Source organism: Setaria viridis, chromosome 4 (assembly GCF_005286985.2).
Source record: "Setaria viridis chromosome 4, Setaria_viridis_v4.0, whole genome shotgun sequence".
Taxonomy (NCBI): domain Eukaryota; kingdom Viridiplantae; phylum Streptophyta; class Magnoliopsida; order Poales; family Poaceae; genus Setaria; species Setaria viridis.
In genome coordinates, this window is record NC_048266.2 from 32,316,951 (window position 1) to 32,329,162 (window position 12,212).

The 12,212-nt window shown below is 45.0% G+C and overlaps 1 protein-coding gene and 1 pseudogene across 2 annotated transcripts; both read right to left on the minus strand.

Annotated features, from left to right (window-relative positions):
• Positions 1-42: 42 nt before the first annotated feature.
• Positions 43-3,721, minus strand: LOC117853192 (uncharacterized; annotated as a pseudogene).
• A 615-nt stretch (positions 3,722-4,336) lies between these two features.
• Positions 4,337-9,281, minus strand: LOC117854235 (uncharacterized). Of its 2 annotated transcripts, XM_034736537.2 has the most exons (7): positions 8,764-9,281; positions 6,673-6,709; positions 6,312-6,548; positions 6,194-6,241; positions 5,032-5,465; positions 4,839-4,920; positions 4,337-4,695 (listed from the first exon to the last, which is right to left on the minus strand). In XM_034736537.2, the coding sequence occupies exons 1-6, from the start codon at positions 9,090-9,092 to the stop codon at positions 4,851-4,853; spliced, it is 1,155 nt and encodes a 384-aa protein (XP_034592428.1). In that variant the 5' UTR covers positions 9,093-9,281; the 3' UTR covers positions 4,337-4,695; positions 4,839-4,850. The 2 variants fall into 2 exon arrangements, with proteins under 2 accessions (XP_034592428.1, XP_034592427.1); XM_034736536.2 differs by having other exon boundaries at positions 4,337-4,920; positions 8,764-9,280.
• Positions 9,282-12,212: the final 2,931 nt, after the last annotated feature.

The following is a 12,212-nucleotide window of genomic DNA, read 5'->3' on the forward strand; positions in this document are numbered from 1 at the left end:
ACTGGATTTTTTATATAAAAAAGTGAAAAGACACACCGTGGATTAGCATGAATGGGGGCATATTATTCCTTACAACACAATAGAAAGGGAAACAGCAGTAGACCATACTGGATCACCACCAGAGCATTAATAACTTAGGTTAAAAGACTAGGATTTGGCATAAGTGCCTTGCCCTTTCTTAATTATAAACAGGTCTCCTCTTATGGGGAGAGGCATGGTAATCCTTGTTAAGAAATTTCAGAACTTCATCACTGGCCTCTAGCATTTTCTCTTTTGAATCCTCATTAATTCTATATAATGTGCTGCGAACGATGGAATCCTTCAGCTCTTGTTTGGACCCTGCCTTTGAGTTCCTGGAAGAATGCTTGGAATGCAATGTTCTGATATGTTGAGTATTTGGAATGTTGAGTGCTATCACTGATGTGCTTCCTTCTAGTTTTACTCTTTTCGTGGATGATCCTGCCTGAATCCTGGAGCTACTACTATCCTGAGATATTTTACTAGGAAATTAGTATCGGACCATAATCCACTAATCAAGGAAAAACAGGGAAAATAAAATCTGGATGGATTGTCATTGCCATGATGGCTCTCTGGGACAGATTGTCTATATTTGGACAGTGGTTCCTAGAAAATATCTTTCTGCTATAAAGCTGTATTCATGAATTTCAAAGTTGAGATTATGATGTAATACCTCAAAATTACTTTGGTATTTTACTATCTGACAATATTGTGTAGAGTTTTGTTCTATCTGACATGTTCATGCTCATGTCCATATATTGCTGGAAAGAATACTCCGATACCAGCAAATGTGGAAGTATGAAATTGCATTTTTGTTTAAATTTCATGTAACTACTATAAAATATAAATTTATGCTAGCTTTTGACCAAGAAAACATGTATATATAGGATGTTGGGAAGGAGGAAGAAATCACCTTAAGGTTTGAAGGCGCACTTGAATTAGTTGAGTAATTCTTAATTTCTCCTGCATTAAGAATGTAACAATATTCAAACTGAACAGAAAATGTTGATGTAGGATTTCCTTGTTTTATTTGTTTATTTGGTATAGAAATATTATTTCTTTGCAAAGCTTGTAACAGCTAGAAAATTGAAAATTACTAGTATATCTTGAATAAAATGGTGCATAAATGCTGACCTTTTCCCAAAAGGAGCATAAACTTCATTATCATGACATAAGGAAAAAGACAACAAATTATTGTTTTATCATAACTAAACACGTGTATCTAACAAGGAAAGCCATATTTGACATATATGATGGCAAACCAGAAGAGAAATGAAAAAAAAGCTAGTTATAGTTACTTGGCTGTACCCTATCTACTTCTAGTTGTTCTTGGGAGGGTGTTTCCGGGGTGAACGGTAATCAGCAGTGAAGGGAATGTGTCCATCAAAGTAAACCTTTGGTGGAGGTTTTCTACTTGTAAAATAACAGTTCACACTCAAATCCTTCCCTCCTCCGTGCCCGCATTTTCCAACAGAATGTTTTGCACCTGAGCTTGTTTTGCTTCCAGAATTCTGTGCATCCTTCTGCTTCAGGCTGTGTCTCCAAAAGCCAGCTTTCGTCCTGTCAATACATTGCTTCTAACTTCCTCGTGTGTGCTGGTTTTGTCGACACTAAGTTCCTGGATTTGACACATCATTAGTTACTGTATTCAGGGATGAGTCCTGGCTAGAGGCTACAAGATTCTATAACTTCACAGTGCTTACGATTCTTACCAGCTTGATTTCTGCTCCGCTCTTGCTGCCAGTTACCATCAGCAATTCTGAGAACAGGCAGTAGGTGTGTCAGTTTGTCAAACATCTGTACTTACACCGAGAATGGAATGAGCTGGGAGGAAAAAACTTGGCTCGAGTAAGCAAACACAAAAAGGAGAAGTGTTGATATCTACCTCTATGTGCAATGGTGACGAAGGGGCCGAGGGTGGCCGAGAGGATGGCCAGCCCGAGCAAGAAGCTTATACAGTTTAACGGCTGCATAACTAACTGTCTAGCCCTGCTTTTAGGTATGTCTGTCTTGTAACTAAGAGAAAGGGAAGGAGAAAAGGAAGGTTAGATTTATAGGGTTGCAGAGACATGAGCCCTCCATTGGTCAAAGTAGAGTTGCAATATCTCCTGTCCATAGAATGCTGCACCTGTACTTTTCATCCATACAATAATCTGTGGCCTCAGCATTTTCTTATTGGCTTGAGTATATTCATGAGCTTGGAACTACTCAAAGTTTGTCCATTGCCATTTGCCAAGCAGCAGTTTCCAAGGATCTAATGCATTGTAAAAGTGCTCCAAGGATCGGCAAATTGCTTGGGATAGAAGATTTGGAGTGCCTTGGGCCCTCTGCCCGCAGTGCTGCTGCCAATGCATGCAGTGAGGAAGAAGAGGCAAAAATTAGTGGCCAACTAGAAAGTTTTCCGGTGACCAAGGCCGGAACCTAGAGTTTCACCTCCCTTTGATCTTAAGTAATGCTCTTGGTGCCCCCATATGTACCTTAAACCGTATTGATTCATCAGACTCCTAGGTGGTAGCCTAAAATTTAACTGGTGGTAAATTGGTGGGCGTGAACCAGACGCCCTCGGCATGCAAGGGCACGCCTTGTGTTCGACAATGACCGCCACTGTCAGTAGGATTGAATTAGGGGGACTTTTTTGAAAAATGAATTAGGGGGACTTGGGAGAGTGAACGCATGGAGAATCATCTTCATTTTCAGCTGGTTGAATTTGCTCCGCTTCTTAGAAGTTAGCACATGACTTGAGCGTAAACTAACAAGACGGTTTTTCCTCTTTTCAGGTGTTGGCCATGACAAGTGGCCGCGAAAAGCATGAGCAGGATGCCAGCTCGAGCTTCGGTTCCGCTGCTTGGCAGCTTGGGCGCATGAGCTGGGGAACACAGGTCCTAGGCCTCTCTGCGCCTGGTGTGAAGATTCATACAAATGGTACTGTACCTGAAATGGTACTCTCTCAGACAGTCAACACGGTCTTCCGAGACTCAAGTCGTACCAGCTGCGTGGCCCATGCCTCGGCTTTGCGGTTCGCCTGTTTCGCGCATCTGAAGTGAAATGATTCAGAGCTGGCCAGGCCGAGGCCATCCGAACTCGGATGTTGGGCGATTTGCTTGTCATGCTGTGTTTGTGATAGAATCATTGAACTGAAGAAATCTCTGTTTTCCTTCTAGGCACTGTGATGTGAAGAGCTCTAAGTTTGGGCCCTTCACGGAGATACATAAACTGTTGTAGATTTGAAGTTTCCAGTAATAGAAGTTTCTGAATCATTAGTAAGAAGGATGGACGCAGATTTGCTCTGCAGTCTGTTTGGATCCGTGTGCCGGAGGTGATGCTTGCGTACAAGAGCGACCCGGCAACTGCATGATGTAGCCAGAAAGCAGAACTCTTGCAATACAATACAATGGAGACCATCATATTTTCATATGCAAGGGCTGTACTCAGTAACTGTCTAACTGAACATACACTGGTTGTTACTGAATGCATCAAACGAAGGCATGGCAGTCTGACACACCCCGACGAAACTGTGAGAAAAAAAAAATCGACAGAGTGAGAGAGCAACCGTCGCCATCTCGCAGAGCGTCAACGGAGCAACGTGCCATAGCGCCGCCAGCGTGAACAGCGTTTGGACGCGCCGGTGGTCGGCTACGGGGTCCGATCCGGCTGGGCCCCAGCCGGAGTCCGGGCAGCTGTGAGGGAACCGATGAAGAAGCATCGGGTGGCGCAGCGGGCGAACGTGCGCCGGGGACCTCGGGCTCCGGCGGGCGCATCATCATTTGCATTCATTTGCTTACTGGGGTGTGGGGAGGAGCACGAGGGCGTGCGAGGTCCGATTCCCGTCTCCCCGCGCTCCGATCGTGGCTCCAGCAGCCGGCGACACATTTTCCTCCTCGCGGCAGCCGGCGGCTCGGATCGAGGGTTGTACGAGTGACTTTCAAGTTTTTGTTGGGCACAGATCCTATTCCTAGTACAGCTTCCTACTATCCATCCCTACGTGTCCGTATCACACTCACAAACAGATTTTTTTTCTTCTTCCCCGAGCGAAAAACTGCAGCAGGTCAGGCGCTGTTCAGCCCAGTTGCATTCGGCCTATAAAGCTCGACCATGACCAGCCCAAATTAAGAGGCTGGGTAAGCTAGTTGGGCCGAATGGATGAGCAAACTGGCTAGGCGGGCAGGCAGGCAGCCCGTTGTTGGCCATGGCGGCAGGCAGGCTGCCACCCCACGTGGGTCGCGGCCGTCCCAGGCTCCCAGTCCCACCGACACTAATATGGTTGATAAACTTGCTAGAAACACAGCGGATCCCTCGGATCAGATAAAAAACAGTGATGAGAGTAAAGGTGGAAGGTAATCTTTCATTCATGGTCAGTTTTCCAAGTCTTCACTACATCATACATGTCAGCGTGATCCCTGCGCAGCTTGCTTACCATGGTACGGTAGTACATGATGCAAAGCAGTAACAGAAAACCACGCTCTTTCAGGTCAGGATAGTGTAATTGACCACGCAGGGAAAACAAAACTCCCAATTGAAGTTCGATAAAGTTCTATGAACGCCGTTTCTGTTTAACAGAAATAAAAAGTGCAATAGTACAAAATATTTACAGTTACGCAAAAGGAGTGCCCCCCATGGCCTTGGGCTTTTCTTCGAACTTTTTCACCATCAGTTAGGAAGTGAATGGCTTCCAAAAACCTTTCAAGAAACAATTCAGGGAAAACAAAAAAAGAATACAAACCCTCATTCAAACCAATATGCCTTTTCCAGTCACGCTAAAGACACCAAGTGAATAAAAGTATACAAAATGTAATACATACAGATGACTACCAGGTACTAACCTTCCCTTACTTTCAGCTCCCAGAAGCTGCAGTGAAACAGTCAATATTGCACAATTTGACTGATCTCATCATCCCTCCAAATCTGCCACATCAAGGCGTTGCAAGAGTCAAGAGGGCATAAAACAGAACAGCTCTTGGGACAGAAATCCACAATAAAACATAAAACAGAATGCATAGAAGCGTATGGACAAACCGGTCAATGCTTTTCCGTGGCCTGTCAGGTTGATCCATGCTAGCCCGTGGTTTGTCAAGTTGATCCACGCTTTTTCTGCTTTTATCTCTCCGGTCTATGCTGCCCCTAGGTTTCTCCCGTCGATCCGTGCTTGGTCTATGGTCAATGCTTGACCTCGGTTTGTCCCTAATATCTGTGCTTCTCCTTGAGCTCTCCGTGCCTTCGGATCCTGTTTCACTAGGATCTGAGGGACCTGAACTCTCCAGAGATTCATCTTTCACTGGTGGTGATTTCTCTATCGCTGTGACAAACTTTTTCAGGTGTTTAATGTATTCTGGATATAGCTCCAAATTACAATGGTTTCCCCCTTTGACCCACAGAGGCTCATACTTCACTTTAGATAGCTCCCACAGTGTCCTCCCATGAGAACAGTCAACAACCTCATCAGCTGTACCCTGCACATGAGATACGTTTAGTGCCTTTAAGTGGTAAAAAGAAAAAATTTATGTAGCCAATCGGCAGAACATCTTGTAACACAGTAATTGGACCAACTATTCTTCCTAAAATGAAAAAGAAAAATTGCCTTCTAAATGGCATTAACAATCACATAAGCACAAGGACATTCTAACAGTGATGAAATATTATGAAATACTTATGTCCTTCGTGTATGACACCAATATCCAGCATTTTATATGCAGGAACTTGTGACATCTCAGTCAAGACTCCAGGCAAAAGGACCTTATGGCCTGAACTCTGGAAACTAAAAACAGTATTCAAGTACAGTGCTAGAATAATGTATTCCTTAAGTCAACAGTGGGAGAAGGTACGGTGGTACAGAGAGATTGTGTAATATGTAAACCAATTAATTGATCCCAAAAAAGTATATCATTGCCCTGTGTAGTAACTTTGCGTATGCACAAAATTGCATTAGTTCTCTCCACTGAGATGCACAAAATGTGCAGAGTTTAATAAAAATGTCAGGACATCAGTGGTAACAACTTGGAACTTGGAACATGTTTTGAAAATAACACAGTACGAAAATGATAAATAATCATCAAATGTAAAGCCTTGAACCCAAGTTCCCTATCTGCAAGACAGAATTTAATGACAACAGAAACACACATGCATGTGCGCACATGGAGTTGAACATTATTTTAAAATATGCTGTCAGACGGATACTCACATGGATTACTAAGACGGGACATTTGACCAGAGGAATTTTGTCAATGTTCTGTAAATAAATTAGTAGTGATTAGATCAGGTATATAATCAAATTAGAAGGACTAAAGTAAAGTAATGACCTTATATATGTCAAACCAGTATGTATGTTTCACAGGATACATCACTCTTAAACCAGATGATATTGGGCTATGTAGTACAACTGCTCGCAAATGAGATAAACGGGATGCTAAATCCAAAGTAGGGCCACTTCCAACTGATTGGCCATATAAAATGATGTTTTCCTCAGAGGCTCCATAAGTTTCTATAAGACACCTATAAACAGCTTCTATATCAGCATAAGTATTTTGCTCACTTGGCTGCAGAATAAAATGGAATTAAACAGGTCAGACATGCTATATTTGGGGAGCTGGAACTCAGACAACAGCATGAAAGAAAATGGGCAAAGGGAAAGTACTTTCCTAGAAAAATGTGAATTTATACCTTCCCAGATGACTGTCCGTACCCAGAATAATCGTAACTGCAGGAAAATGTACAATTCAGAAATTACTAATGTGGAGTGAAATAGGCACACAAAGTTCATGGCTGATGAGGCATCAAAATGAGAAGCAAATATATCATGAGCACAATAGGAAGTTCAAAACAAGCCAGAGATAATGCACAATAATAAATTATACTGAACTTTCATTGTGTCAAGGCAACAGTCTGATAGGTGGACAAGCTAAAAAGTCAAACTACATATCAAATTGTAACCAGGTCTCTACCATACTACTGCAGAAAAGGTAAACTAGGATAATAAAAGCACTAATATAGCAAAAAAAAGATGTTGATCCAGTAAGAAACCAAATGAAAAATAAGAAAACTTAAGTGGGAGGAGCTGACCAGATACTTCATACCACAAGATTTCAATCGGTTAGTTCGTTAAAAAAAAAGATTTCAAATTGGTTATGAAGTGTTAGATCAACTGTACAACTCAATGGTTCCAGCCAACCAAATCAACAGCTCATCCCAACTCATTATTAAATATAGCCAGCAAACTAGAAATCATAATCCCCTCAGCAAAACCTGATAACTAAAATGTCTCTATAGAACAAAAGCTACAATAAAGTTCCATAATTAAATCCAATAGCAAAACTTGGATATAGAGAAGCCAGTGGACAACTACTATAGCCAAAGTGTAACCAAATAGGAAGTACTACAAAGATTTCAAACCTACAACTCGAACGTATAAAACTTTTAAATTGAGAAAATGGACTTTAGCTGGGCAATGTCGACAAATTTCAACAGTGGCTAACTGCTGGAGTCAAGGGGAAAGAGGAGAGACACCGCTAACAAGAAAGCATGCTCGTAGTACATTTCATTTGGACAAAGGAATTTGTTACTAAGGGTTTTACCCAATACGATGGGTGACAGAGAAAGTTGAAGTTCATGCTGTCAATGACAGTGTGTCAGCATGGGGACCAGCGAGGCAGAATGCAGCTTATGTTAGATTATTTTAGGCAAGCCATGGGGAGGTAATAGCTAGTAAATTTTGTAGAGCGCGAACAAACAAGGAGTAATAAGTAAGCATTAAGCATGATTCTATCCCTACATATGCAGCTTCCAGTATCTCTGTTAAGTGAATGGATAGTCAATCTCAATCAGGCACAGCTAGAATTCATATATTAGTGATGTTATTCAAATTCTAACCAAAGATTACCTAGGCAACATGGGTCCCACTACAACTACAACTAATGTAGCAGTTCTGTAGTACCAACGGGATTATTTAACACTCAACAACAAGTCAAACAAGATTCACAACCAAAATCTCCAATATAGCCGGTCTTCCTTCCCAGGATCCAAGAAGTTCCAAACAACTCTGGTACTGATGACAATGGAGCAGACGTGCCCCTCAATCAATAGTACAGCACATCAACATCCAAACTTTCCAGTCAGCTTAAGTATGCACTATCAAACAATTACCAACTTCAATGAAACCCACCCACTGTGCTCAGAACCGCTAACTTTCTGAACCACACATACAGATAAGCTGCACTATTGCAGCCCAGGACATTCCCACCAATATAACAATTAAGACCACATAATGTCCCACCCTTTGCCCCATGGCATAACTTCCAAAACAAGTACATATACAGAATCTAACAGTAACCTTCCACGGATATACAATCCAACTGCGTGGGCGACCTTGAACACTTATTCTCCCCATCAAGTTAAATTCAATTCTAGATTACAATTTCTATCAAAATGACATAACAGATTTCTACTAGTGAAAATAAGGCATCTAATTAAGTTACGAAGCAGCTACAGAGTCGAACATTGCTCGATCGATTGCAAGATCCCAAATGTACCTGAATAATCAAAAGCAAGCAGGCAAGCTCTAAACTAGAACATACATGACTCCCATTGCTGGCAGTAATTACAGTCCTAACAAGATGTATTCCTTTTTTTTATCAAATCAAGAAGCCTGATACTAACATCATAATGAAAATAAGCTGCTCACGCAACAGGCAGGATCTCGTCGAAGAGTATCCAGTCCTATCAGCAAAGGCGCGGCGAGACAGAGCGGGCACGTACCCCATGAGGTTGACGTTGAGGTGCGTGCTGAGCTCGAGGAAGAGCTCGTACATCTGGCCCAGGTCGGCGGCGTTGCCGTGGGAGTAGAGCAGCGTGAGTCGCGCCCCGGGCTGGCGCACGTACATGGCCACCACCTCCGTGCCGCGCTTGGTGGGCAGCTGGCGCGCCTCCACGCCGCGGCCCCGCGCCACGGGCACCCCACTGAGCTCCACCACCTCCGAGTCCGCCGCCGCGGCCGCCGGCGACGGCGGCGGCTCCACCCCGTACGACGGTGGGGCCGGCGGGAAGAACGCGAACCGCGCCGCCACCGTCGACGCCACCGCGCCCATCGGGAGCGCTGGGAGGCTGGGAGCAAGTAGGGCTCCGGGTGGCGGGACTCGAGGTTGAGGAGGAGGAGATGCGCGTGGCGTGGCGAGCTCGGTTTTTTAGTGGAGGCTTTCGCGGAAGCTGCCGCCGCGATCGGAGGGGAAAGGGAGAAACGGAGCGGAGCAGCCGAGCAGCGGGCGGGGGGTGGTGGTTTGTTTGTTAAGACAAAACAACTGAGTTGGGACCCGTCGTCAAGAGGCTCCATCCTACATTGTGTGGTTGTGATTGTTAAGTTGATCCAACTCCTCTCGTGTTTGGTTAAAAAATATCGAATTTACAGAAATGTGGATGTTATTTTAACACCGTTAGCATCAGTTTTTAATGAATCCCACCTATCATATGTGAGGAATATATGTTGTCCTCTATTTTTTCACGAATCTTATCTTCTTCCTCTGTTCCCCAGGCTCCCTTCGCTATGCCGCCGCTTGCTCTGCCAGATGGCTCCTCCTCGTCGCGCCCTGCTCTGCTCTGCTAGCTCCTCCTCGCCTTGCCCTACTCTGCCCACCGGCTCCTCCCGCGCGCCGCCCTGCTCTACGCACCGGCTCCTCCCCGCACGCGCCGCCCGGCTCCTCCCCGTCGCGCCTGCCGGTGGACGAGCTCACTGGCCACCGCGCGCCCCTACCTTCCCCCCACACCTTGAGCCATTGGCGGAGCTCTCCGGTGCCGGTCGCCGCGTGCCCCTCCCTCTCCCCAACCTCCGCCCCTCCCGCGCCCCTCCCTCTCCCCAGTGCCAGCCGCCACTCGTCCTGCCTCTCCCCTGCACTGGCCACCACGCCGGCGGCCGCGCGCCCTACCTCTCCCATCGCGCCAGCGACCACGCGCCCCTACCTCTTCCCGCGCCAGCCGTGTGCGCAATCCTGCTGCGGTATTCATGTGGATTGGGATGGTCCTACCCACGTAACTTTCCATCCGAACATGGGTCCATCTGCCTGGCTGGATTCGAATTTCCAAACTGAAAGCCGCGCTAAATTCGGGGCAAATTTGGATTCATCCTCACGGAAACGGGGGAGAAAAGTTTTTGGCGCCACCTCATTAAAGGACACGGAAAGCTAACATGTGAAGCGGCTCGCCGCTCGCTTTAGCGCTGCCGGCGGCGGCAGGGACGCCGTTGCTTTCGGGAAAAGCGCGTCCTCCGCTTTTGCTGATGGCTCGAGGTGACGGGCGGCGCCTGCCACTGGCAAGCGGGGCCAGGGTGCGCTGGGCCCCACCTGGAAGTTGATTTTGGCAGACAGGTTAACTAACTTTGTACCCTTTCTTGACGCCTTTTTTTGTTTTCAGAGAGACGCCTGGTTAGCTTACGTTAAGCCACTTCTTTTCTTCCCTCACCTTTTTTTTTATCGTCTCATGTGAACTCCGAAACAGGAACAGCTTGTGTCTTTTGGAAAGAATGTCAGGCTGGCAACGAGGTTTCGCTTGCTGCGCATTTCGTTCAGAAAAGGAGTTTGATTCGGAAGCTAGATTTCAATTCATATATAAATACGCAATGTGAAGCATAAGGCACGGGGTTGCATATTAATACTACATCTCATCGGAAATGCAAGAACTTGTCAACGGCATAAGACGACGCTTCACATGCTTTTGACGCAAAGGTAGGGCCAACACATGAAATTACTAAAGCATGCGGGTCGCGAACAGACTGAATAGCAAAGATATTGCACAGGCTGGTTAGACTGGTCTAGCAACCCGATCAGACCGGTTTCCTAGAGTTTAGCCTAAATTGATCGTTCGAGAGGATAACTACCACGCTTACGTGATGGAAGACGGCTAGGTTTACGAGCAAACCAGCAAAGGGATAACCAACACACTTCCGTTATGAAGAACGACAAGTTTACGAGCAAGGTCGTCAATGCTCTCGCCTGGGAGGGACCCCATCAAGGCGTGGACGTCGCCGGCGTGCCCTAGGTCGACCATCAAGCCTAGGACGCCATCTCTGGTCGTGGAGATCAGTAGATGAACAGCATGGAGATTGGAAAAGGAGTTTAGGAGATAAAAAGTAAATGCACAGTAGATTGATTCGATTGGGATATCCTCACTCGGTCGTGGCCCTTTATATTTATAGGGTGGGGAGGTCTTGCCCCAGTAAGAGTCGAAGGTTATACAAATCCCGTGTCAAAATACAACTCCTAACTCGGATTAGGCTGGTCAAACCGGTCAGACCGCCCATCCAAACCGGTCTAATCGGTTAGCACAGGGCTGAATCTTACCAGAGCCATAACTCTCTCATCCGGACTCCAAACTGGACGTTCTACATGATCGACTCGACAAGATCTACACAATGGTCAAGTCTAATTAGAGATTTGACAATGTTAGTAGAACTAGTCTGAGCGGTTTGTAGATCGGCTTGCCCAGATTCAGACAACAAACTCCTATGATGCAAATTTTGATCTCGAACACATGCCCCCTATTTGTTGGTAAAGCTTGTGTACCACAAACATTTATTAGAACCAAAACTCCATAGGAATAATGTAGAGCACAAGTGCATCAACCATGTTCCACTTTTAAGGATAATAGTGTCTATCGTCCATATTACTTGATCCTGCCCAATATAAAGAATTCAGCTTATTGCTGCTGTTTATACATCTTGTATGAGTAAGTAAGACAAGCCTAAGTACATACTGCCTCGACTGTAGATTCTTGATACTAATTCAAAGTCATTCTCACACTTGTAATCTATTGTGGATATATAAAGCGACCAAATTGCTATGATGTCAATTGGTCATTGCAATACTTCTCAAATGAGAATGAAGAAATATAGAACAATTCAAAATTGCATCCATAGATTATTTGACCATGAATAAAGTAGGTGAGTAATCAGCCCAAAAGGTGAATATGACACAATTACCTTGGAATTGATGATGGCCAGATTACTCTTGAACCCCTCTTGTTTGTTTTCCCCTTCTCTTTTGATACATCTTGGATTATGCAAATATCCAACAACAAACTTTTTCTAACTACTAACCTCGGCTTCACCAGGTTCTAAAATTTCAATAGCCAAAGTAGTAGCCATACCAGTCAAACCGGTCTCAATGACAGTCAGACCGATTTGTCCAGGATGTGCCCTCCGATATTTGCTAAGCACCAAC

Coding starts and splice junctions, on each gene's coding strand:
- LOC117854235 (XM_034736537.2), bottom strand. CDS start 9,092: ATGGGCGCGGTGGCGTCGACGGTGGCGGCGCGGTTCGCGTTCTTCCCG. Junction 6,549..6,672: donor ACGGACAGTCATCTGGGAAG/GTATAAATTCAC, acceptor TTTATTCTGCAG/CCAAGTGAGCAAAATACTTA. Junction 6,242..6,311: donor ACTGGTTTGACATATATAAG/GTCATTACTTTA, acceptor ATTTATTTACAG/AACATTGACAAAATTCCTCT.